Below are 27,640 nucleotides of genomic sequence, written 5' to 3' on the forward strand. Positions count from 1 at the left end.
GCCCTCTTGGCTAAAATGTATCTTGGCGATTTTCAACATATGTAGCATGTGATGTGCTCTATAGCGCGAAGGTCGCCATGCTTTTGTGTGTAACATAGATCATTACAAGAAGTTCCAGGCACTTACCCTCTGTTACTACTAAATGTTAAATCATGTCTCAAAAATGGCAACGTGCTACCATCTGATTGTGAATTAAAATAAGCTTTTTTGAAAATATGGGGTATGGTATATGTGGACGAGTTATGTCAATGTTATCCCCAAGTTATGTGCCGTATAAGTATCTGGAAGTTGATGGAGTAAATGAAATAAAGCAATTGTTGAATAACTATTTACCATCACTGTAGGCCTGTGTGTAACTTTTCACCCCTTTGCTCTATGCTAGCCCTTAATGTAGCCTACATTGTTTGAACCCATACGATACAATTTGTTACAATAATAGCAACTAACAATGTATTTGATAGTACGCCCTAAACGATCTTTGAGAGGGACATATGTAGTTTTCGCTGCACACCAGTCTATGAGGTTTTGGGCGATCACAAATCGAATCAATGACGATAGGGGCCTACATTTTGTCAAAAACATTTGTTTTTTTCTTCAGGTAAAGTGGAACTCCACGGCAAACGCATTGAGGTCGAGCATTCTGTCCCCAAGAAGCAAAGGTATTTAGCTCTTTTAAAAAAAAAAATAAGCCTAACAGTTGGATTGCTGCATCTCTTTACGTGGGCTACTCAGAAGAACCTGGTTGTTTGGTGGGGCGAGTGTTAAAGTGATCCTGATATGTAGGTTGTTGCATGTGTTGATGTACACCATTTGAAACCTCACACTCGCCATGTAGCCTATAGCCTGTCGTAAAATAAGTAGTCCGTTGAACAGACAATGATAAGATCATTCATCTACGTAGATAACGTACTTATGCATTGATATAAATAGTCCTTTTTATATTCCTAGATGTCAATCATATTGTATATGGTGTTATGATTTGGAGTATCGCCTATTTTTATGTTCATGAGATATAGGAATCTGATATGACACAGTTTTCAGAATTATGGTTGCAACGTCATCATTCTACCAGCACATGCTCACTTCTCGCAAGGCCTTGCCACCATGTAGGCCTGGGTGTTGGTTAACGTGTAACTTTATAGTTACAGAGGAATACGTTTACCAACACTAACGGTATATACATGCATTTGTAACGGAAACGTTTTAATTAAGCCAACTCGTTGTTAAGTCGTCTCATTGTATCACTAAAATGGCTTTGATTGTTTTTTTTTTCATCTGCTGGCAAGGTTTTTTTCACTGTCGACTTGGTAGGCCTCACAGGCTATTGTCCACAGTGTAGCCTACATTTCAGATCTAACTTGATGTATATCTGTACAATTGACGTTTGTTCTGTTAGTTCTAGTCTAGGATCTACTCATAGAAACGTGGAATGGCGAGGTGGTGGTTAAGATTCACAAAGGCTTACATTTCCATGAAATACCACAGGCATGAAGATGTTAAGAGCGCAGGCGTTATTAATTAAATAAGTATGTTGATTTGTTAAATGCCTGTTCTTCGGGCAATACTAAAGAATAGTAAAAATGGGAAGCCTTGCGAGACCCATAAAGTAGCGGTGTGGCTCTTCGTTCTAAATATTCAAATTATCAGGAGTAAAAATGGTGGCTTCGCCCCCCGCCCCCAAGAACTCTCTCTTTTTCTGTCAGCTTTTGCTGTTGAAAATAATCCCATCATTTCGAGTGCCATTGGGTATTAGGACACAAACAAACTGGTATTGTGTGTATTTTAATGAAAATATAAATGGCGTGTGTCGTAACATGGAATACAAGTGGTGAGACGATGTAGGTAGGCTTCGAGAATTATTGTATTCAATTAAACAATATTACATATCAAGTTTTGTTAAGTTTTAAAATAAGACATGCCCCTAGTCAACTATATGATTTTCTAAAAGGATGGTGCGGGTAAATGTTTGCGAATTAGCGCAACTAGGGCGCAGTCTCAATGTATAGTTTAGCTGTGGTTGTATGGCGCATGCAAGGATTAATCATTTTATCACGGATATGGGACACTTGCTGATCTAAGACATACTAACAAGAAAACTATTCATCTGGTGGTGTCTGTTTGAACTAAAATGCAACAGTAGTTGTAGGGCAGGAAATATGATTGTAAATAAACTGTTCCAGGCATCTGAGTTAGGGTGTTTGTGAATTAAAAACAGCGTCACGTATTAATGCTTTACACACCATACAGAGTAACCTTTGCATGGAAGCTACATTTGTTTTAGCTGCAATAGACACGTGGTCGCTCCCATTGCAAGAAGTCGACTAACGTCACTGCTTTGGAAAATGGCGTAGGCCTCCACTGTAACCTACATGGATGTAGAGCACTGGGACATAACATTGATCACAGAAAACGTTGTTGATTTTTAGAATCTCGGAAAAGTGACGTTTGATTAATTTGTATAACATGCTTAGAATATTGACATGAAACGTAGTTTGCAAGATGAGCAGATAATTGGTAATATAAATCCTTAGTAATACGCCCGTCGTCCGTTACATGTTATTTTGAAATATACAGCAGATTCTGTATATTTTAATCGTCATGGGTATTTCAAGTAAGCTGTGTTATCTCAGGCTAATACGCCACGCATTTTCACTGACCAGACCAATAGTTAAAATATGTAAAATAGTTTTTTTTAATTTTTTTTTTTTAAAGAACTCTAGCGTAAACTCATTTTAATAAGCCTACTTGCACCAATTCGGTGGTGTGTGTAAATTTGTCGTTGACTATTTGTAGACATACCTTTGCTTTCTTACTCGGTGTCTCACTCGTGCGCTTGATGCACATTTCGTTTTTTAAAAAGGCCTGTGTACATGTGCGCACATACATGCATATGATTTGGCTGAAATATGTGCACTACCCTTGTAATATCTTTCTCTTATGCAGATGACTAGAGCATGTCTACCAAGAGTTAAAACGTAGGCCTAGTGGTTATGCACAGGAGTTGAACTGGGTATTAGTTGATGTAGAACTTAAGATTCTAGTTTTATGAGAAACATGGAGGGGGGGGGGGGGGGTTGTGTATGCTCCATGCAGTTAGGTCAGGTTCTGGTGAGACAGACTTCCTTATCATTCCAGGGAATTTGGGGCAGGGGAAGAAGAGTGTGTGTGTGTGGGGGGGGGGGGGGTGTGTGTGTGTGTGTCTCTGTGTGTGTTTGTTTGGAGGAGACCTGGGTTGGGTGTGGGGTTGGGTGCAGCTGAGTACTGTTTTCCAATACTTGCTGGTACATAGTGGGGAATGACCTGCGCCCCCCCCCCCCCCCTTACTAAAAAAAGGAAAGAAAAATGGATGAAAAAAAGTTTCACATTACAGTACTGCATGCATGTCTCTGTAACCCAATCACTACAGTCTGAAAGCAAACTGTTGCCCAATCATTGTACTTGCTCACCAGAGTCCCACCTTGCATGGGCCTGTTGAAGTTTGCCCAAGCTTAATGTGTGCGCAAACAGAATCAATATTAGGATATGACCACTGATTTTAGCATCAGAGCACAATGAAATCATTAGGTTGATGGTGCAATGAAGGACTGCTTGCTAACACCCAAGTTTAGCTGAGGATCATCCTGACCGAATCCTAATAGGTTGTTTTAGCTCCCACACGGTTCAGGTCCAGCTTATCCTTGCTGCCACTTTCAAAACAAACATTGGCATGAGAAGTTGTCTGGGGAAACTGGTCATTTACTAAACAGACTAAATCACGATAGAGAATGAGGGGAAGTTTTGAGTAAGAAAACTGGCAGATAGAGTTTAATTGTTAAGTTATATCACTAGATCATAGTATCATCATAAAAGTACGATGAATTAAAGGAGACTTGTTGTTCCTTCTCCCAGCTGATCAATGTTGATGGATAAAATGTATAGCCAATGTTCTACTTAGTGATACAATTTTTGTAAAGTTTGACTATGATCATATTAATGTATTTGTGGGGATATTTTCGGTGGTGCATGTTTGTTGTGTTTCTGAGATTAGTTTGTATATAGGACACTGGTGCACTAAAGAATATTTCAGAAATGAAGTGGCTGAAATGAATCTGTAATTCATAGACAATGTGACATGTAATTCATAGACAACTCACAATAAGTGTGTGTACTCATAAAAATACTTAGAGTATTACAACAGATTTTTGTCTTGCCAGGCGAAGGAGATTGGCAATAAATAAATCCCCATGTTTTGGGGATCAGAAAAGCTGTCTGCTACCACAATATGTGGTGCTAAATCCAGCCATTTTTTCCTGGCAGAACCAACCCCCACAACCAAAAAGTTTCACCAGCCGCCAATGGTCTTAAGTAGCAAAGTCCTCTCCTATTGTGCACACTCTTGTGTGCTTTCTCCCTGGCCCACCTTACATAACCATGTGTGTGCGGAGTATGAGAAACGTCAGCTTGTGCTGGGCAAGAAAAATGAAGTCCTCCTCTGTAAAAAAGAATAACTGCTTTCTGTCATATTTGTGAAGAAATGCGTGGTAGTAATGAAAGGTGGTCAGCATATGCATGACAATTCCCTATAAAGTATGTTTCTAATTTTTGAAGAACCTCATTTCAGTAGAAGTGAAGCATTGTTCATAGTTTACTAATTTGTTTGGTGTGTGTGTGTGTGTGTGTGTGTGTGTGTGTGTGTGTGTGTGTGTGTGTGTGTGTGTGTGTGTGTGTGTGTGTGTCTAATAGAAAGAGAGCAATGCTTAAATGTTTAAAACAATGGTCTCACAATTGCCTTTCACCGACCCACTGTTATTTCATACTAACATCCAACAGGTCAGGGTATGAGATGAAGTTTGTCTGTAGGGTTGTAATTGTCCTAGCAACGCTGTCAAATGGTCTTAGTGTTTTTTTAACCAAATACCCAGAATAGCCATCTGTGCCCCCAAACCTGATTACATTCATTACTGTAATTGTTTATTTTGTAAAACTCTTCAGTAATTGCAAGCATTTATCCCCTAACCACCCATTACAATTTGCTTTTCCTAAAGATACAGATAGCAACCTGCGGTATTTAAATGAATGAGATGGCAACATCTACTACTAGGTGAACTGTGATTGTGTGATTTATGCATGCAAAAATACAGTCACAGGTAAATGTGGGACAGAAAAGCACAGCTCTAGTTTGAAGAGATTGTTGTATAGGTTAGGAGAAATTAACTCCACTAGTTCCAATAAAAACATGAAGGCTTTGTATGCCCGTACAGTGTGACACTTGATTGTATGTATGCAGTTAGTACATGCATTGCTAGGATGAACGATTTCAAAACCTGCATTTTGAAGTCCAGGTCACTAAAACGAACTGTTCAAAATGTCAAAGATTGAGTTGTTTTTTTTTTGTATGTAGTGCTTTATCCAGTAAAAGCTTTGACACTGTGGGTTTTAAGCACATCTTTAAAAGCATTGGTATTTAGTTGAAGAAGCATGGAGTGGTCGCATGCGTTGACTTTGAGCTCTACAGGCACCTTCCCTGCTGCTCCTCACTACTTCTCTCTCTTTCTCCCTCCCTATTTCTGTCCTTCTCTCTCGCTCTCCCTCGTTTCCGCCCTCCCTCTCTGTATTCTGTGCTCACGGCCGTAGTACTACGGAAGGCAGGGGGTGGGGTGGGGGGAAGGGCCGGCAAGCTCAAGGGGGTGCGACCAATCAGGAAGGGGGAGCACCTGTGAGTCGTTCCGCAAGAAGCCGTTGACGACACAGCGAGAGGCGGTCGCACGCGCTTGCAAACACAATGTGGGGGGAGAGAGAAGGAGAGAGAGAGAAGGAGAGAAGGAGAGAGAGAGAGAGGGAGGGAGGGAGAGAGGGAGAGAGGGGGAAGGATGGGGGCTCGTCCTTCTCGTGATTACGGCACACATACACATGCGACTGTCACTCGGCTTAAAAAAAAAAATGGCTGGACGTATGTATGCTTCGGATATTTCTTTTTTCAGTTCCCTTTTTTCCTTTCTCATTCTGCCTACCTCTCACCTTGTCTTTGTCCTACAGTCGCTCTCTTTCCCTCTTCCGTTTTGAGTCATATGATCAGCTTTGCTGGTGAGTGTGTGTGTGAGAGAGAGAGAGAGAGAGAGAGAGAGAGAGAGAGAGAGAGAGGGGGGGGGGTGGAGATGTAGATGTAGGAGGCTGTTGGATGGTTCTACTGTCTTGTGGACTTGTCTCTCTTTCTGCCATCATAACACTATAACCAGATCAGGATAAATATTTGAAAGATAAAGAGAGAGAGAGAGAGAGAGAGAGAGAGAGAGCTTTGGGAGAGAAGGACTTGGGGATTTCTCTGCATGTGTGGCCGGATCTGTAGAGGGGTGGGGATGGTTGGGGGGGGGGAGTGGGGGGTGAGAAATGTATGCCTTCTCTTCAAGACCACTCCCCCCTCTATAGACTAGTGCTTCACCAGCATGCACCCCTCCCCCCGTTTCGAACCATCTGTCCTGTTTTAAAGGGGCTGAGTCTCTCCACCTCAGTTTTCTTCCCCGCTCACGCTCTCTCGGATTTTGGTGAGTTGCCTCTGACTAGCCCTCGTCACCATTTCCCAACCTCCCACACCCCATCCAAGCCAACACACTTTGCTCACTCACTCACTGCATGGTCACGGTTACACACACACACACACACACAGTCACTTAGATGTGCCCACCGCAGAGAGCACTTTGATACAAATGTGAAGGCTTTGACCTGGAAGAAGCCATAGAATGAGGGGGGGAAAAGGAGAGTTGGTTGCAAATGTGACGAGGGGGGTAAAAAAAAAAAAAAAAAAGGGGAAGGGTTGGTACGTGAGAAGGTGTATGTGGAGAGGGATACCAGCCATTACATTTTGAATTAAAGCTCTTTTGTTGACTGGTTGGTGTTGAGTCAACGTAGACGAGTAGTGCTTCCCATTACGTAGAAAGGTCAAATTGCCACAACCTGGCAGTGACACAGAGAAGTAAAGCAACTACCAACCCGCCCCGCCCCCCTTCTGCCCCTATACACACACATACATACACACACCCTGTTAGCCTTCCCAACTCCCATCCCCCACTCACTCCAGTGGGAGCACACCAACTCATGCTATAGTCCATACGCTATTGTAGCATTCGGATGAGGCGGCGCTTGTGGAATGTGTGCAAGGAATGATTGCAGGCGTTTGGTTGAGGACGAAGGGGCGCGGTTGGAGCCTCCTATGGTGGCCGTGGTGGTGGTGGTGTTTTTAGGCGGAGGTTGGTGTTAAGAGGGGGAGGAGGGTCCATTTTGAGGCACTTCCACAGAACACGGGGCGGCATTACATCAGACCGGCGAAGCACCCTGTTAGTGAAGGTGGTTCTAGAAGCAGTTTGGCTCCATACTGATTAAGTCAGTTTGTGAGGAGGAAGGGAGGACTGTGCTTCCTCTGGCTCCCCTCCTCCTGCAGTGACTCTGAGAATGCGTTTGTCATTTAATTAACATGGACATATGAGCTATGTGGGGAAAATGCCTGTTCTTTAAGAACTGTTGATTTGCTAAATTATTTACAGAACATCTTTTCTACTATGCTGGCCAACAGGGAAAACTTTCTTTTCTTTGTTTTTATCATTTTCTTTATATTGATTTAACACATTACACACTGACAAGTGCTATATGAATGCATTGGTAATTTTAAGATTTTGTGGTCCTTGGCATAAGAAGCTTAGACAGCTTGATACCTGTGACTAATACATAGAAAAAGACTTGCCATGCTTTTGATGCACAATTAAATCTTAAATGGAAGGCCATACGTCTGATAGTGTTATCTTTATTTAACTATTTTTTTTTTTTTTTACCATAAGCAAAGACTTAAACCCCCCCCCCCCACATACACACACACACACACCTCCCTACCCAGCTGTTTTTTGTTGCTCTGTGAGGCTGTGGCCCTCTCACCTCTAACCCTTTCATTATGTGCCTCCTGAACTGGCCCCCATGATAGGCTCTGCCCCAGCCGAAGGCCACAGTAAACACTACCAAAGGAACAAGAGAAAAGGAGGGGAGAGAGAGGGAGGGAGAGAGAGGGAGAGAAAGGGGAAGGATCAGGGAGGTAGGGGAATAACTTGTAGGGGGTGGTGCCTCTTAAACCTAAATTCTTTACATATTTGTATCCGTTTTTCAAATGAGGGGAATGGGCAGCAGAAATGGCCACATGTCCTGTGCTGTCCAATCAGGTTGAGGTGTCGGAAAGGGACAAGAGGTTAAATAAGCACACAGGTTGCAGATAAAGATGTTTTGCTGTTGTTAAGCAGCACCACTAATGAACTATCCAAAAAAATGTCACCAGGAAATAGCTCTGCGTGAGCTATGCGTCTGGTACATATGGTTTCAGTTCTCCTTAATATGTCCTTGGTTTTTTGCGCATTAATCAAAAAAATTCAGTTTGGTGACTAGAACTTTTGCTTTGACCTATGGCACACTTTTCACATGTCCAGGAAGAATCCCAATGGATATATGTTGCTTTTCAGACAGTAATGCATAGACCAAACAGATGTGTTGTTAAACTGTTAAAGTTAAATGTAAGTTATAGGAATACTAAGAATATGGAAACAATTACGAATATAGTAAGTTTGTACATACTTCAAATTGATTCTGGTATGTAGCTGTATGTTCTAGAAGTCTGAACGTGTGGTGGAGTGTAGATTGAAACTGTTGGTGTTGGTTTCTGTTTTTTTTTTTTTTTTTTTTTAGAACTTAGAAACCAAGTAGTTAAAAAGGATCAACTTATGACCTATAGTGGTGAACACTACCTGTAAAATAATTGTCAAATTAAACATTTAGTGCAAACATCAAATCACATAAAACTGCATACTTGAAAGCTTATCCTTAATTGATCGTAATTGTTAATGACTAATTCATGCCAATCATGAAGACACACAAACACAAATGCTGATAAATCAAATACAAAATAGTTTTTTACAAATCAAAGTTTTATTGATAATCTTTGACAGCATGAAATCAAACAAAATGTAAACATTTGAAATGGAAATCCCATCTCTAAACGGAATGCCTAAATACACTGAAATCCCACCACTAAACTGAATGTCCGCAATTGATAACTGCATCTGTGACCTGATCTGTGAGCAAAAGAGCTGTGTGGTGGCATAGGTTAATGCAAAATATAGTAATGGCTTGGGCCTGGTCTCCGGTGAAATAAGGATTTGCGTAACACAGGATTGGTTTCATAAAAGTAATGAAAATGTAAAGCAAGCTAGGTTATATAGTTTCAAATAGTTCTTTTAATTTGGGGTATTTATGCAGCAGAAAACCGTGCTTGTTGTGGACATGTTGCCACAGGACAACAAATTCAACGCAGGAACAGATTATGTGAACCTGTAAGGTATACTATATGAATAGACTCCGGTTCAGAAGTTGTGCATGTTGCAGTACTCTATAATGGATTGTAATGGACAGTCGTGTGAAGAACCATGCAGCCTGTCTAGTGCTACAAGTAACCCCAAAAGGCTATGGAGAGTTTCGATGTGGACTATAAAGATGTATTTTACTAGGACAGACTTCATTGAACATATATATCAGTAGTTACGTTTCATCCCACATTTAGTAGTCCCACATGAGTCTCTGCAGGAACAAAACGACTGCATTTATAAAAAAAAAACACACAATATTTAAATGCACATATACACCAAGAACCTATTTTTATACACTTGATTTTATTTAACTCTATTGATTACCTTCATAAACACAGTTGGTGCCATTTTAATTGTTTATAAATGTACATACAAGCAGAAATGCTTTGTGGGTTTTGGGCTTTATTTGCACCTACAGATGAGTAATTCCTGCACTTATGTGTTAAGTCAATAAAATGTATTAGGTGATGGGCTTTTGGACAGTTTGAGCCACGGCATTACCATTACCCTTGTGCCATTTCCCTGTGTACAATTTACCTCTCAGACACTTTCAGCTCTCTCTCTCTCTCTCTCTCTCTCTCTCTCTGACTCCAAATCAGTTAAAATGGAGTCTCTAGGTCACATGTCTTGCCAAACAGGCATGTGCTGGTATTGCGCCCCCCCCCCCCCCGCCTCTTTCTTTAACTTTGTAACTTGCACACACTTACACTCGCACACACCCATACGTTTGTACAGAGCCAAAGCAAATGGAAGGGGTATCCGAGAGTAGAAGAGGTGGGGCCCAGCGCTCTCTCTCTCTCTCTCTCTCTCTCTCTCTCTCTCATATAAACCCACATGTGGTCATGCCTTCTCCAGCCAGGCCTTTCCAGGGATTAAAGTATTCCGGCACCGTGCCGGATTTCCGGCGTGCGGTGTTTGGCTGCGAAAAAAATTCGTATATTGAAAAAAAAAAAACACGTCTCGATATCATCACCATCACTTTCGAGTTTATGAGTTTGTCTGCCAATGAAATGAAAGGAGCACAACTCTCCCGCTCTCAGAATAACATTATTAGCCAATCAGAAGTAGATTTGTGCGGGTCTTGGGGAAATGTGCTTCAAACACCGACTTTTCTCTATCGCTCTGCCTAGCGTAGATGCCCGAGTAGAGAGACACCACACCAAAGGAGAGTAGGATGGAAAGTAAGTTCATGAAAATAAATGGCGCTGGGCATGGATAGAAGAGATGGGAAGGGAAGGACAGTAAGCCTTTTGGTAGCTGGTGTTAGAAGTTAAGAGAAGCAGGTGCTTGCTTCTGCACTTTGTGCTCGAGAAAGCTAATATAGCCTATGCAACTAGCTAGCACTCCAACACACAACGCCTTTACCGGGAGCAACATCCACAGCTGATGTACCGGCATCAATAACTGACCGTGGGTGTGATGTGTGTTTGACTAAACTGTCAATATCCAATCAGCATGCCGCTATTTTAACACACACGGCATAACACCAGAGTTTAAAAGACGTATTTCGGAAAAGCTAAAAAAAAAACCGGCCATGTTTTCCTTAAATGTCGACGAAGCCACCAACAAGTACATGGACAAAGTCCTGTTTTGTATTTATTTCCCAACATTAAAGTTACCAGTTCTTGTAACATTTTAATGTTTTGTTTGTTATTTATTTTATTGATATATTTTCTATTAATTTCCTAGTATTTAATTTACGATTATTTCTTTTGAACAAAGTAATTATGGAAATGTTGCAATATAAAACTACATTATTATCTACAGTTCACTGTTGCACTTTAACAGTTTAAAAAGTAAATCGCTGTCCTTTTTCATATATCATCAATTAAATGGTTGCAAATCAAATCTTCTTCCACTGACATACCCATATAACATGTCATCTTGTAACCTTTCAAGGACAAAGCTTAGCAGCAAAACTTGATATCAAAAGAAATCGTAAATGCCACATGTGTTAGTACCATATTGTAGTGAGGTGGAGGACTATTACTGACCTTTCTTGGGATTGCAGTTTCAAAAGTCTCACCATAATCTGCAATCATTCATTTCTAAATGTTTGTTTGTTTGGATGGTTTTTTTACCCTGCGAATGTGTCCATGCCATGGGAAGACACACCCCCCCCCCCCTCCCACACACAAAAAAAAGTTCAGGCTCAGGATTTTTTTTTGCTTTAAACCCTGCCTTTCACCTCACCATCACACAGCATGGCAAAGACTGACCCTAGTGCATATGCATGTGAATGTGCTGGTCACATCTTGTGGATATGGCCATTTACTGAATGGGGTCGGCTGACAATTAGACAACATTAGCTCAAGTGGATTCCCTTGACAGTCAGTTCAGCGAAGCACTCCGCTGTTTGGCATTTTGGGCCTGGCGTTCCTCTTTCAGCACTTTCATGATTTCTTCACCAACTCCTTAATACAATGATTACTGTGGTTTCGAAAACTAGAGATGCGTGAGTACTTTTGTCCAGAGACACAGGTAACATCTCTCTTTAAACATTTAGCGCTTGTTCACACAATTTAATACAATCTTTAGTTTGTGCCATCTCTTGTGGAAAGCTTAAGAAATTGTCGAATATTATTTTCAATCTATGCACTGTTGAATTAAACCTTCTATCAAAGGTATACCACATCCAGTGTTAACAGAACTTGCTGGAACCAAATGGAAACTTGTGACAAAAAAATCTTTTGTTCACCAGGTTTCATTTTTTCACAGCAGATTCAACATATTTGTGTTATCCTTTCTATATATACACCTTGCAAAGACCTATTGGCTAAATGTTTGATCCCTAATTCAGGTCTCCTCTGCCATGTAGATCTCTGATGCCAAAATCAAATTTCATAGTTTGCATTTATTCGTTTGAAAACACCTTTTGTACAAAGCTTATAACACAGCTGATCAAGGGCATAAATAGAGCCGCAGAGTTTAAATTGCACCAGATATAATCGTCATAGTGTTCGAAGGAAACGGATGACATGTAGAGGACATGAACATAAGTGACAGAAGAGCCAAGGAAAGTAGTGCCTATGAAAAGGAAAGCATTTTCTTGTGTCATGATGCTTTGATGGACCAGTTGATCCAAACATGGAATGTTTGAACTGTTTTAAGGGAGACGAAAGAGGAGAAGCATGCAGCTTTGCTGTTGCTGTGGCGATTCGGCATGTACTGGTGCCCATGGTCACTTTTGGGGGACATTGTTTAGAAGCAGCCAGCCCTGAGAACCCATACAAAGTTAGCCACATGTGTCACACCTATAGAAGGGTGAACACCCCCCATCCACCCACCCACCCACCCGCACCTTTTTTTTTCCCCGAACGTGGACAACTCAGAGCTTGAATGCAACTCATTGTGAGAGACTGGAAGATGCTAGTTGCTCCTTCACAGAAGATGTCCTCATGAGTGTCCTTCAGAGTTGGCTCACTTTAATGTTGTCCTCATGGAAAGGCAAAATGTGTAGAGGTGTTTTCAAAGCACCTTTTGTTTTGATGGTCTAAGTGGGATCTTGTAGATTTTGAGGAGCCATTGAGTGCATGTTTGAAGGTGTCTGTAAATCATTGCTAATATTTTTAAAAGAACATTTGATTCAATTGTGCAAATCTATGAGTTGAGAAAGCTCTTTAAGGAAACTTTTCACATGGGCCATCACTCCTGAGTGAGTCTTCAGCTGACTTTTGTCAGCTGTGCTACACCACCCGTATCGACTTTAACGATGGATTTAAAAGTTACTTATTACGGGTTATTTTGGTTGTAATGTTGTTCAAAAGTTAACCATTTTGATTTGATTGTACACTCTGATGTGTAGTTTTCCAAATGTTTTAAGGATAAGTCAAATAGGACACATTTATAGTCTGTTTGTTTCAGTATCTGATTTATTATTATTATTATTTTTTTTTCTTTGTAAACATTGGTTTTGCGGTGCACAAGTGTGTTTTGGTAGGATTTGGCACTGTGATGTACCACAAAACATCAACAAGGTCTCTACATCAGTTTGATTGGCAACTGTAGTACATAAATATTTGCACTTTAAATATTCCATGTTTTTTACAACACATCTATCAACAAATGTGTTTCTTGATCAACTGATTCAATTTAATTACATACAGTTTTAGCCTGTCAATATTGCACAGTACAGTTGTAATAAAATCAGTTTGAATAGCTGGACATTTTTTAGTTATGAGTGTTTAAATCATGTTTAGATTTTTGTCTAAATGTTTCTTCATTGAAAGTGAAGTGAGTTCCTGTCATTTCTAAATATTTTCCAGTGTCACATAATAATCATGGGTCACAACATGGTCAGTCTACCACAAATAAATGTGGTGAGACTCTTCAGTCATCTAAGGAAAAGATCGTTAATGTTTAAACGTGGTTTAAAGGCACCTTTACATTATGCTTTACATCCTTAGATATGGTGAAAATGCAACCGTTGGAAGAATTGGTGTTCAGAAATATTTCTGCCAAATCAAAGCAGTAATGTATAGAGGTGGAACTATCTTGCCATCGTATTTACTGATTCTGCAATACATTGTTGCATTGCCATCGTATCGTACTGATATGATGTTTGCTCAAGAACAGCAACGACGTGTAAAGTCCATTCTCTCTGTCGTGACGTCTCCCAGCCATGTCTTTCACTCGGGGCTGTGCTGTCTTGCCCACATTTTGTTCACATTAGTCGTTGTGTTTAATGTTGGTTTAATTAGTTTTCTTCGTTCGTTTATATTTTTGTCATTTCAATGCTTTTCATTATTATCCTCGCAAAACTAAAATATAAAAACCTGTTTTAATGGAAAACATCGTTGTTGGTTGATTTGGATATCGATGAAAGATAGCTTCGTCAGTCTTGAGAATGTTGTTATTGTTGAACAATTAGGCTAAATGTATTAAACGCTTGAGAGCTGATAAATTGGTTCTGCTTCCTTGACACGAGCAGAGACATGGTGCATACTAACTATTATTGACTAAACCTGAAATGCAGGACTTCTCATTGCTGAAACCGCGATCTAATCGTGCGTTTACTTTAAGGGTTGATACCGCAGGAGGAGATAAAGGAATATTGTATGACGTTTGGGAAAGCTTGAGGAATACATGCAGCACGGAATGACTAAGTCCATCCACCAATTTGCGCGAAATGTGCCTGAATCCCACCTGTCCGCGTCTCTATCCAATTATTATTTTGGCCAAGGGCATGTTGAACACAGGTGTATTAGGCTACTATCATAGTGCACTGACACTTTTCAGCGTGCTCTCCTTTTTTTTCGATGTGCTTGTATGGTCGAGCCTCCATCTCTGTCCACTGTATCCACCCCCCTCTGTCTCTTTGCGGTGGGCGGTGCTGCAGCTCCGCGCACCGCCTCTTTCACGATGCTGTAGTACTCTCGAGTAGTTTACTGACTTTATGAATGAAGGCAGGCTTCCCCCTTGACGCCAGCGAGGGGCTGTAACGAGCGCTGCTCGAGCTGTGGGGGAGGTGTGCGCGAGAAGCCGCTGCACCGTTGGAGCTGCACACGAAAAGATTTCTCATGCCAATTGCTATTTTAAAAGCATCCGTCAAAAAGACCGATACAAAGCGCTATGCACTCTGTGTTACAATCACAGCATTCTGACATTTGGAGTGAAGAAAGAACTTTAGTCGTCTAGATAACATGTTTATTCTCTGATGTTGGTATTAATGTGAATTTACGGTGGAGATTATGCATAACCTGTTTTATTAATCAATCATCTTACCTTAATTAATCAAGGAAAGCTCGTTGCTTTGAAACATCAGATCATTGCTTTGACTCTCACTCACACCATTATCCAAATCTGGCATGAAATGGCAGAGGGGCGTGGATAGTAGGATAACTTTTGACCATTCTTTTTATTCACTGAACTGTTATCAAACAATATTGCACACATCTTCTGCAAACTCATATGAATCCACTGTAATACTGGACGTTCCACTGGGTTTCATCTTGACTGTTACTAAGTAGGGTAATTGGGCGTTGTCAAATGAAGATGGCTACCTATTCGCTGGCTCGCATGGTTGAGGTCGACTCTTGCATAGGCTTCTGTGATGTAGCCTGCATGAAAATCCGCCTGATAAGGAGAGACCGATTTGAAATGGCATGCATTAGGACGAGGACAGGTTTCATTTGCCTAAATTGAAATTGGTGACTACGGTAAAAGGTAATACACGTTGTCTCCGGCAGTTTTCTTATGAATTGCTCTAATCGTGATTTGCAATAACCTTAAGGTTATAAGGAGTTGTCAGTCAAAGAATAAGAGTCATAAGCGAGAGTGTGCGTCTTTGGCCTTGTCCCGTACCTAAGTAGCCTACCTATATCGTCCAATCCCTTGCTCTACATCAAACAAATACAAACGTATCCAGCTCTTGATATAATTGGGTATGTAATCAAATTAATACAAAAGTTACACTTTTTTTTTTAAGATAAAGGCAAAAGGTTGTTGCTATTTGAGCTCAACAGCCAGTCAAATTACACCCCTCCCTTGGCCTGCCTGCTTCACAAGCAAAGTGTTGATTGGCTAGAATTGTTTATTCATTATGTTTCCCATTTACAGAGCCAGGACTGTGTACGAACACCGGGCTTTTTGAGCGCAGAGCCAGCTAGAGTACCGTGATGAGCAATTCAACGGAATTTGACAAAAAGTGTATTGAGAATCGCGGATCTACCTTAATGGTTGACTGTGGTGTGATTTTTATGGCTGTCTATCTATTTGTTTATTGATTAGTTTATTAGTAATTCAAAAGACGTATCCTACATGTAAAGAATACAATCAGGCATGGTGTAGGCCTACATAAATACAAATGAAATAGAAAAAAAAGCCTGCATGTTACCCCAGCTCAGCGCATCCCTGTCAGCTTTCTCCCATTCCCTCTAGATTGAGCATATAACGCTAGCGATTGCGAGGAACATTTTCAGAAGAATGTAAATGTTCTAGATTGGGGAATATCGTAACATGGGTTGAAGTCGCCTACGTTATAGCTGATCTGTCCTTCCATCGAGAAAGCTGTTCTGATGTAATATAGGGCAGGGGTGCTCTGCACTCTCTTTTAGAACACCACTGCAGGGCCCGGCAGTTAACAAAATGGCGCGCGCCTGTGTGTGTGTGCGTGTGTGTGCGATGCTCAAGGCTCTTATAATTCTGACCCCTGATATGACTTTAACCACCTAGGCATAAATCAAGGATCGATCCATGGTGCAGTCTGCATGTAAACAGAAATGAATGAAATTCACTCCAGATTTGATGAAAACACTTATGTGTGGTCACACGTTCTGTTAGTCGCCAAAATGTCAAAAATCAATCTTGCCCCTTGATTTTTTTAATTTTATTTTGTAAAAGTTCAGTTTTGACAAGAGTGATTTAAAGTTAAACTGTTACAATTTCCTTCGTCATGTATTCGCCGTCTACAGGCTTCAATAGCCAATGATTCAGGCTCAAGCTGGCAACGTAGTATAACTCACAAAATGGAGGCTTGCTCGGCTTCCATCTTCTCGTTGCAGTGCAGGTCATATTTGAGTGAAGCGCGAACTTTGACCCAGACTGAAGACACATCCCCTTTATATACCACTAAATGGATTCCAGAGTTGTTGTTCTCACCCTGGCCTGCCTACCATTACCACCCACGACACCGACTCCACCCGAGCAGAATACGCCCACAAAAAAACACAAACGAAAGGATAGACAATATGTTGGTGCATATGCAATAACGGAAAAACTGTGCGTATAACATCACCCGAGAACACTGTGTGAAACAAATCGTTATAATTTAAAAATGAATAAAAATACACGTCTTTGGTCCGTCATGGCGGAGTATGTAGCCTACACTGCACGTTTTAAAAAATCGTTCTGGACATGAGGGTTTGCATAATTGAAATGAATTGTTTTTTTTTTTTTTTTAATTAGAAATTATGTCAGCCAGATTTACTCAACACATTTGGTGGGTTTGACTTAGGAATATTATATGTCATCGGAGTGTGTTGTATGGCACATATTTGCAATCACCGCAGTTGCAACTACATATAATATTACACTGTGCATGATCCAACATGAACTTTACCATGTAACTTCTGTGTCTTACATTGTCGGTTCAGGGTATGACTATTCTGTTTGTGCAGAAGCATGCAACTTTGATCATAAATGGTCTTTTAAATTGAAAGTATGGAGTGGGGGTGGGTTGAAGGGGCCATTTTCCACAAACAAGGAGGCCTGGTCCTGAACTAAAACCTCAAAACCTTTGAAATGTCTGATTGTCTTAGTCCCTCCACTGCTGGCCCTGCATGGCCTCTGGCTCCTTTTAGACTTTGTATCCAGATCATTCCCAGTCCTCGCTGAGGTCAAGGGTCGAGTTAAAGGTTGGGAACTGTTCATCGCGGCCTTGAAGAGAACTGAGGGAAAGACTTTGCACCCTAACTTTTTTTTTTCCGTCTTTAGTGCTGTGGAATTTCGCAGGGGGTAGAGGGAGGAAGGAGGGAGAGAGAGAGAGAGAGAGGTGAGGGGGAAGGGGTGCTTTTGAGCTCCAAACATGATGGAACCTTTCTTTCCTTCATCTATTATTTTTCTTTCTTTCTCTCTCTCCTTCTTTCCCTCTCTCTCTCCATTCTGAACCCCACAGGGTAACCACTGGGTCAGAAAAATAGCCTTCCTCCATTAAGCACCCCACTCTCCGGCGTCCTGTGACGTGCATAAGAGATGTGGCCCCTAGAACACACTCCGTTATTAGCCACATTTCCACCATCAGGCCAAATGCGGACAAGCTAGTGTGTGCCAAGGCTAGTTGTGTTTCTGTTGTCACTTCCGGAGCTCGATCATGCCACCTCGGGGCCAGTGGCCTGGGGCTTTTGGCCCGCTGGTTACCCTTTGGACCAGATAGGGTTAGCTGGTGTATGAGGCGGTGTCAAGGTGAAATGCGGGGTTAGCGGTGTCCGGTAAGAGAGGATAACTAGTAACTATCAAATAAACCATACGCTACCAAGAACAGATATACAAAAAAATGGAGAATCGTTGGACCTGGCTCAGCACCTGAAAAATGTTCGCTTTTTATATTTGGGCTGATACAAATGTACCATGGTAACTTGATCAAGTAGGGTACAACAACCAACATGATTTTTTTTTATATGCCCGTTTAACAGTTACAATTTTTGACACTACCAGTGTGCGCATCAATTACTACCAAAGTATGTTACAATTGTTTCTCTCCTGGCATTGATTAAACCCCGATCTCATCTCATCTCTGTTCCTCAAAATAACATATTTCTGTAGTTCCAAGGTGGAAATGCTCAGCCATGGTGTTGACTGCTTATTATACTCATGATATGTCGTGTATCATATCAAAAACACCATATGGACATGTTAACAAGATTAAAACTTGATTTTCACTTGAGGTCTTTAAAAAAAAAAAAAAAAAAAAAAATATCCCCTGTGCTACAAACATGACACAGGCAGGCTATATACATGGTGCATGTCATGTTCGACAACACACAAATCTCAACATATTTCAGTACAAAACACAGCTGCACAATATGTATGGATGTTACATTACCATTCAGATCGGATGATCATTGAAGCCAATTTATTGCATGGCGTGATTAGCATGTTATGCTAGCCGACAGTGTGTTTTAAACATAGGCTACTTATAACTGAGACTGTAACGTTAGCTTGCTATTGTGCTGTTAGCTGGCTTATGTTAAAGCCACGTCTTGAGGTTATTGTGGTATGGATTGCCAAATTAACTTCTATTCCAGTGATGACAGTTTTAAGCAATAGAGAAACCTGTCGAGTCTATTTACGTTAGGAAGAATAAGCTTTATTTAAGTGTTAACTGTACATTCCTACGTGCCAGGCATCCAGACTTTACAGCATGATCCCTCAACCTGAACTTCCCGCTGTCTTGTGAAATGGGCAGGATGGGTGAAGTTTACACCGAGACCGGTTTTTAGGGAAATACTGCGGGGCTATCGGCCCGACAGTAGAAATGCAAATGTTTTCTGTTTTTTTTTTTGTGTGTGTGACTTGAGACCCCTAATCCATTAGCCCTAGCCATTGCCACAGCCCTAGCCATAGCTTGCACTGGCCTGATAGTAGAAACACTGCATTAGCCCTAGCCATTGCCACAGCCCTAGCCATAGCTTGCACTGGCCTGATGGTAGAAACTTTTCTTTGCTTTGCTTTTGAGCCTCAAGCTGGTTCTGTGAAGATGATGGTACTGCTGAATATCTTGCATCACTGCGATTTTGAATTTGGCATTGCTAGCTTTTGCTAAGGAGTGTGTTGCTAGACATTCTTCTGCATTTCTTCTTTCTTTCTTTAATTACTCTACCCACTTATGGAGAGCCCCATGAAGTGGGGATGGAGGTCATTCACGTGGTGAACAATCATATTCTTTTTCTCCTAAATCAGTAGAAAAAGCCTGCACAGCTTTAGGTTATAACTGGCCTGGGGATTTCTTTTAGTGGTGTGTGTGTGTGTGTGTGTGTGTGTGTGTGTGTGTGTGTGTGTGTGTGTGTGTGTCTGCATTCGTGATCAATATTTTGATAGGAAATGCAAGATTTCCAAGATGGACCACGGGTTATTTTTAGTTTGGCTTGTTTGGTTTCTTAGTTGTGCACTGACTGGTCACGTCTCTCCTCTTCGCTGGTATAGTTGCACTTATTGCAGTGTTGATGAAAGCATTTTGACACACTAGCTGTCCTTTGATCAGCAGTTTTTGGACTAAGGGCTTGGTAGGCCTACAACTCGCCGCGTGTCACATGCCTGTTAGCAAGACCAGGATAAAAGGACACACACACACACACACACACACACACACACACACACGCATACTCTCTGTTTCTCACTCGTGCTCTCTCTCCCTCCCTCTCTCTCTCATTTGCTTTCTCTCTCTCTCCCTCCCTCCCTCCCCTCACACACATACACACTTCTATATAAACTGGTATACAGTCATTCACCAATTTTCATACATGTGTCCACACGCACGCTGTCTCAGTCACACACACAAACGCCACTCTCTTTTGTTCACCCCCCCCAGGTCACTGACATTTACGTAACTATGTTTTTAAAACATTAAAAAAAAAAATCTTCTGTGGCATTTAGTCACAGTTGATAGTTTAATTAGATGCTATGAAATGTCTAAAATTGATCTTAAATAATGAATGTGCTTGACATGGCAGGACCATAGAAAAAAATATGCCCAAAAGCTTGTGTGTGGTGCCAGAGTCTGGTCAGTTTCTTCCTCTTCCCTCACTCCTCAGTCCTCTGATTTTACTTCACTCATCACTGCTGGGTGTGTCTGTCTGGATGCCTTGAGTTACGGCCAGAGCAGAGAAAAGTGGTTGCTCCATGTGTCTGTATGTCATCTAAAGCTGTCTGTCTCTCTGTCTCTCTGTCTGTCTGTCTGTCTGTCTGTCTGTCTGCTGTAACTCTGGACTCATGAGCTGGACAGTGAACCATTGCATTAAAACAAACTGCTTTCTGTCACTTCCACTGCACTGGCCATGGGGCTGGTTCGGTGGAACCTTCACGTAAGCTTTAAGCAGCTGAGAACTTACAACCACGGGCCCCCATAACCGAGAGCCAGAGAGAGAGAGAGAGAGAGACTGCCAGAGAGGGAGAGAAGGAATGAGCAGGGGGGGTGGGGTGGTGTTGGTAAAGGGAATGTCCCCCTCCACCCCCCCAAGCCCTGCGCCGCTGCTGCAGACGCTCCCTCACTGTCTGTGAGCTTTTTTTTTTACCAAGAGGGAGACCAGCTTCCTTTTGTTAGCCCTGCCCGACAGCCGAAGGAGTTCAGGATTCTCGATTAGGCTGGAAGAGAATTTTTTTTTTTTTTTTTTTTACACAGCAAATGCCCTGTTGAAGTGCCCCGTGTTTATTAGGTCTAAAAATAGAACTGAAAAACTCATAAGCATTCTTGTTAATTTAGCCCCTTTTAGCTGTTCTTGACACGCAGAACTTGTTTTTAGCTTGCATGAAATAAACAATAAAAAGAGTGATTGTGTGAAGAATCCCTCAGATCTAATTAATATCAGCTAATAAGATCAGCTAAATAAGTCAGTTAAACCGTTAAATAATCAGTTTCAATGAAGCAAGCAGGCCAAATATTGACTAATATACTATGTTATTGGCCAATTAAATCATCAGTGAGTTTCATAACTAGTCATGAAATTGGTCTTGGCTTCCGAAACCTGACCCCGAAGAAGTTATCACATGGTTTTAATTTGTGAACTAGCCTTCAGAGTGGGTTGTACGGTTGCCCCCCTGAAAGGTTGTGAGTGTTCGAAGATTGCATGGTCACACCTAAAAAATACATCTTAATATCAATCCATCTGGAATTGTCTTCATTTCCATATTAAGAAATGAACAAGTAGATTTCTCCTTTCTAAAGGTACATTGCACATTCTCGAATGCATGGGGCTTTCGATATTGCGGCCATTACGGTGGTTTTCTTATTGTTGCTGTTTGTTAGTATTAGAGAATTTTCAAAAGTAATTTACTACAGGATGCGAGGAGCTATTGTTATATGTGATGGCCCTACTTTGGTATAAGAACATGAAGTGACAAAAAAGACATCCTGGCGTTGGACTCTTCAGTGGCGAATGTGTAATGGCCACATCACAGTATCTAATTTAATAACTTCTCAAAATCATTAAGCTCATTAACAAGATCCTAAGCACAAACATGGGTGAGTCAGCACAATGCTCCCACGCCAAGCGATTGCTTTAGTGACAAACTTTGCTTGTTGCCCGTCAATGAAATAGGGGCCCACTGTGTTCTAAGGTGCCATCATAATGGCTTTATTGATTATTACTGAATTACTGTTGGTGAATTACGTGTGTGACACATGACTGATTGCTAAGCCATTGGCTGATCATATTCAGTAGAAAGAACAGTGTTGTGTACAGCCGTGATATCAGCAGTCATATGTCTCTCATATGTCTGTACAGGTTGTTTTGTCACTTGACACTTCATTTTAAAAACAGAGCAGCATGCATGCTCGAAGAACCGGTTTAGGTCGAAATATAATCCAAATCTGAGTGTGTGTCAAACTAATCGTAGACCACACAACTTGCTGTGAGCTTTGTGAAGTTTTTTTGAGGCGTGTGTGTGTGTGACTAAATAAATAACCTTTTAATGAAGGTTCACCTACATGTGCTGCTGTATTTTACCATACTGTTTTCATTACTTTTGTTTTGTGTTTATTTCACTTATTGACTGATATTGGATCCCTTATTTCCTCATATTTAACCCAGTATTGTTTTAAATAGATTTTCCCATAAGTGCCTTGCAAGCCACTATTTCAGATATGTACTGTTGCATTCTGGGCAGCGGGATGATTTGTCTCTGAAGTTCCCTGTGAAGTGGGTTTGTTTCTGGAGTCACGTGTCAACCTTGGGTACGTTATGGGGAGGAGACCTCAACCGCCCAACCCATGTGCACTTTACCGGCCGAGGCAGTTGGCAGTGCAAACTGTGTGTCTGTGCATGTGCGTGAGGGTTGCAACTAACGTCTATTTTGATAATCTGATGTTTCTTTCTTTTTTTTCCCCAATGAATTGATTAGTTGATTTATTTCAAAATAAAATCCTATATAATTGATATATTTCAAGATGCGCTGTTAATGCGTTTTTAAACATGATTTTTTTTTTTTTTGATTAAACATATTAGCAACAAAATCATACCACATTATATTCAGTGCATTAATACCATAACTAATGCATTTATTCAAAGGAATTAAAAAAAAACATATTTCCAAACAGCTGTTTGGTTTAGTTCAACATTTAATGGACTTCTCTGCGTCACATTCACATCATTTTACTTTTGTCCCAGTGTGACGACGTCAATGGCTCCAGTGCCCTGGGCTCATGGACGTGCACACAACCACACCACTGCTGCAAAAAAATAATCCTAGGGGAAACATCGCTGACACTTGGTGAAACATACAGTTTAATTCAACAAACTGCCCAACCACATTTCACATCATTGCACAAGTTGTTTTGAAGTGAGGAATAGCTTAATCTCATGGGTTCGTTATCACAAGATTTACATTCAGGGTCTGTGACGAGATGGAAGTTGTGTGTGTGTGTGCCTGCTTTCCAGTAACTAATTCTCTTCATATGCACAGAGCATTGCTGGAGACCATGGCATCATCAGCAGAGCAAGCAACTCTCTTGTTTTCCAATTTTATAGCTTCATCGTTTTCAGTTTGTATAAACAAAAATGGAATGTTTACACCAACGTAGTGAATTGGTGACAAAAAAAAATGTTGATATGGAAATGGCCATTGAAGTTGAATCATCATTTCGGTGGACGTTCCCATATTTTGCAATCGCCATGCAGGCGGCCGTCGCTCATTGTTAGTCATACTTAGGTTGGTTTTGCACTACAGTTAGGGAAGTCGCCTTCCGCAGAGCCAGCATGGTTTTTTTCAAAATACCTGTGTGTGTGTGTATAGAAGATGTGAGCCTGTACTGCTTAATCCTGCGGTAATGCAAAGCAATTGACCCACCTCCTAGTAGAGGCCAGGGTTTGGTGAAATGCTCCTAGACTAGTTAATGCAACAACATGCTTAATGACAACTAACTAATTGACTATCACATTAGCTGGCAACTACTTTTATAGTCAGTTTTAGTCATGTAGTTGCTGCAGACCTAGTGTGTGTGTGTGTGTGGGTGTGTGTGTGGGGGTGGGTGGGTGGGTGGGTGTGTTGAAGCGACGCCATCTTGGAGAGGCCGGTCTACGGTTAACCTCCTTCTCCTATGGCAGTGCATAGGGGCTCCTAATCAGCAGGATCTGTTGTATCCAGTCTAATACCCGCCCCCACACCAAGTTCTTTTTTTTTTCTTTCTTTCTTTATTTCTTTCTTTCCCCCCATCCTTCTATCTCCTCAGGCAAGTGAGAGGAAACTGGGAGTGAGTGAATATGTGTGTGTGTGTGTGTGTGTGTGTGTGTGTGTGTGTGTGTGTGTGTTGGAGGGGAGGAATCGGGGAGGGGCGCATTGCAGAGAGAGAAGAGAGAATGCTCCTCTTGGAAGCCCTATTGTTTTCTTTCTCTTCCTCTTCTCTCTCCATGTTAAACCCCCCTCCCCCCATACTGCCATATGATTGGCTGAGCGGCTGGGGGATGTAAATGAGACAGGAAGTTCCTCAGGATAGAGAGCGAGGGGAAAGCGGACGAAATACCACTGCCACTTCCTGCAATTCCATTTCCTGTTTGACCTTTCACCCCAGCTATGGGCCTCACATGGTTAATTGGGAGGTCTGTAGTGGCTTGTGTGTGTGTGTGTGTGTGTGTGTGTATGTGTGTGTGTGTGTGTGTGTGTGTGTGTGTGTTTTTTTCTTTTTTTTTTTTTTTCTTCATGGCACATGGGCACACACTCCCCCTCTAAAGTTAAACAGTTAAGGACCCGATTGTAGAAGTAACGCTGCTATGCAGTTTGACTTCTTCTTGTCTGTCTCGCCTCTTTCACGTATGAAACCCTTTAATCTATCAGGTGAAATCAACACGGCATAAATAACACATTTTCATTTCCACTGAGTCTTCCATAACTGTGTTGTCACGGGTGTCGTGAATTCCCACCTGACTGGGTGTAACAGGCTGCTATGGAGCGCAAGCCTCCACGAGGCATGTAAATTAAGTAGGCATGCCAGTTAACTTAGCTATGAGCTATCCTAGCTATCTCTAGTTTAGGGAACCACCTTAACAGTTGGCCGTTGCTAAGGTGTGTCAATATGAATGAATTAGCTGCAAAGTTAAATGTATGTATTAGGGTCCTCTCGAACACGTTCCAATGTCCTCTCGAGCCGTGTCACAAGATTAAAGTTAATGTTTCTGGGTCGTCAGAGGATGGATCAACAGTTTGACTTTTTACGGTTTTGTTCCAGTTCCCCCAAACAACACCATAACAGTAAAACAGAGATAAATAAACGGCTTTCAGTGTGAGTTGGAATGAGGGATCTGAGGATTTAACACCGTAGGATTGTAAAGGATTTTGCAGAAACACAGTGTCTCCTGTGTAGAGATCTCCAATGCCTAGTGGGTGTTTATGTGAAAGAAGGCAACAGTTTAGAAACTGTACTCTCATAAATGACAATGGAAAGCAACCTGGCAAGCATGGCATGGCATTTGTGTGTGTGTGTGTGTGTGTGTGTCTGTGTGTGTCTGTGTGTGTCTGTGTGTGTCTGTGTGTGTGTGTGTGTGTGTGTGTGTGTGTGTGTGTGTGTGTGTGTGTGTGTGTGTGTGTGTGTGTGTGTGTGTGTGTGTGTGTAAGTACTGACTGATTGAACTTATTGGGTGCTAGCTCCTTCTGTCCAAGCAGTTATGCCCAGAAACCACTCTCTCCGGTTTTTGCATTAAGAAGTTGGTCTCTCACAAACTCGCATACCTCTCAACAATACAAGAAAATAATTATCTTTTAAAGAGTTTTAAACACCTAAGATTTTGTACATGCCAAGTGCACGTATGTATATGTGTGTGTGTGTGTGTGTGTGTGTGTCTCAGGATTGTGTGGGTTGACATACCTCTGGCTGAGTGAGTTTGTGTTTCTTTCAGAGTATGTTTTTTGTAAATATACTCTCCCCTTTAAGAGTCAGTTGTTGTAGTTTCGTCTGTGTGTGTGTGTGTGTGTGTGTGTCCGATGGGTGCGTGCATGTCCTCCATGTCCCTTAATCTTTATGTATTTGCGTGTGTGTGTGTGTGAGACTGGAATGCCTCTCATTGCATGTCTTTCTATTGGGGGGAGCTCAGTGGAGTCCTCCATTGCCCCATCATGCAACAGGGACCACAGACATCCTTTCTCCTGCTGAATGGCAGGTGGGGGCCCCCAAATATGAAGACCCAGTTGACCCCCCCCCCCCCCCCCCTCCCTCTTCCTTGACCGATCCACCTGCTTGTGTGATTTTCTGTGTTTGTGTGTGACCTGTGTTTCCTAGCTGCTTTATTTAACTTTGCTGAGGCAGGAATGTGGGGTTATCTCAGTCTGACCGCAGGTCTGAGCAACTCCCCTCCCCTCCCCCACCACCCCACTTTTTATGCTCTTTCCTCTCTTTTTTTTTTTTTTCTCTCCCTCTGTGTCTTGCTCTCTGATCTAACTGCTCAGTCAGTCATAGAGACCCTCTCCAGTGTATGGGTTCTGCAGCACATCAGGCTGCCTTTGTAAGTGAATGAACCATTCAGATGAAGGTAACCTTTTGAAGTGTTGATATCAGTGCTGCCCCTCCCCCTCAGCTCTTTACATGGTAGTATAACCTGACCCGTTCTACACACACACACACACACACACACACACACACACACACACACACACACACACACACACACACACACACACACACACACACACACACACAGGGAGAGAGAAGGGGACTCTTTCTGTGCAACCACCGACCCACCCCCCTCTTAGAGTAGACCCCTCCCATCCTGGTTTTGCTGAAAGAATCCTAACCTTTGACCTGTGGCTAAAGCCTCTCCACTTTTCTTGTTTTTCCTCTCTTTACTTCCTTCCTTCTCTCTCTCTCTCTCTCCCTGCTCTTCTTTCTTCTTCTCCACGTTTGGTCTCTTCTTTCCTTCCTGGGGGAATTTTTCCTTGTTCCTCCTCTCCTCTGCTTCAGCTGGTTGGATGTTTTGTGGTGTGTGTTTGAGTTGTGTTGAGCTTCTCCTCCATCTGTCTCACAGGATACCTACATTGAGATGATTTCGGGGATGAGGATGGTTGCCTCTGGAATCTTCCATCATAACAGGGCTTGAGCCTCACCCCCCAAGCTCCCATCAATCACACATCCCTCCAACCCACTAACAAAATACAACAGACAAAAAGCCCCAAACAAAAGGGGTTGCAACTGTGTCATCCCCACGAGAGCCCTCTATCTTCGTCCCCTCCAGACCCATGAGGCCTTTCCTCGCCCTACCCAATCAGAGGTCAGCATGGCGGGGTTGGTGGGCTATGACGCGCAATGTTCATACATGTTCAAAGATAGAGCGTTGGGGGTTGGGGTTGATGCTTGAAGATCCTGGGGGTTAAAGTGTGTGTGTGTGTGTGTGTGTGTGTGTGTGTGTGTGTGTGTGTGTGTGTGTGTGTGTGTGTGTGTGTGTGTGTGTGTGTGTGTGTGTGTGTGTGACGCCAGGAACAAAAGGGTGGGGGCAATTGATTAGTTGGGTAGAAGATAATGATCTGTGAATGTGGAATAAGAAGATATGAAGTGTGTGTGTGTGTGTAATAGGATGGAATGCATTGGTATGTATGTGTATGGGGACTTGAGGGGCCAAACTACATACTGT

The 27,640-nt window shown here is 41.9% G+C and overlaps 1 protein-coding gene across 3 annotated transcripts in view; it reads left to right on the forward strand.

Moving 5' to 3' along the window:
- Positions 1-27,640, forward strand: part of igf2bp1 (insulin-like growth factor 2 mRNA binding protein 1) — a 45,947-nt gene that overhangs the window by 1,328 nt on the left and 16,979 nt on the right. For all 3 annotated transcript variants that reach the window (XM_031575128.2, XM_031575125.2, XM_012841864.3), the window contains exon 2: positions 599-659. In XM_031575128.2, the coding sequence (XP_031430988.1) occupies positions 599-659 (61 nt within the window). The remainder of the gene's footprint in view (positions 1-598; positions 660-27,640) is intronic.

This window comes from Clupea harengus, chromosome 1, assembly GCF_900700415.2.
Source record: "Clupea harengus chromosome 1, Ch_v2.0.2, whole genome shotgun sequence".
In the NCBI taxonomy this organism is placed as follows: Eukaryota; Metazoa; Chordata; class Actinopteri; order Clupeiformes; family Clupeidae; genus Clupea; species Clupea harengus.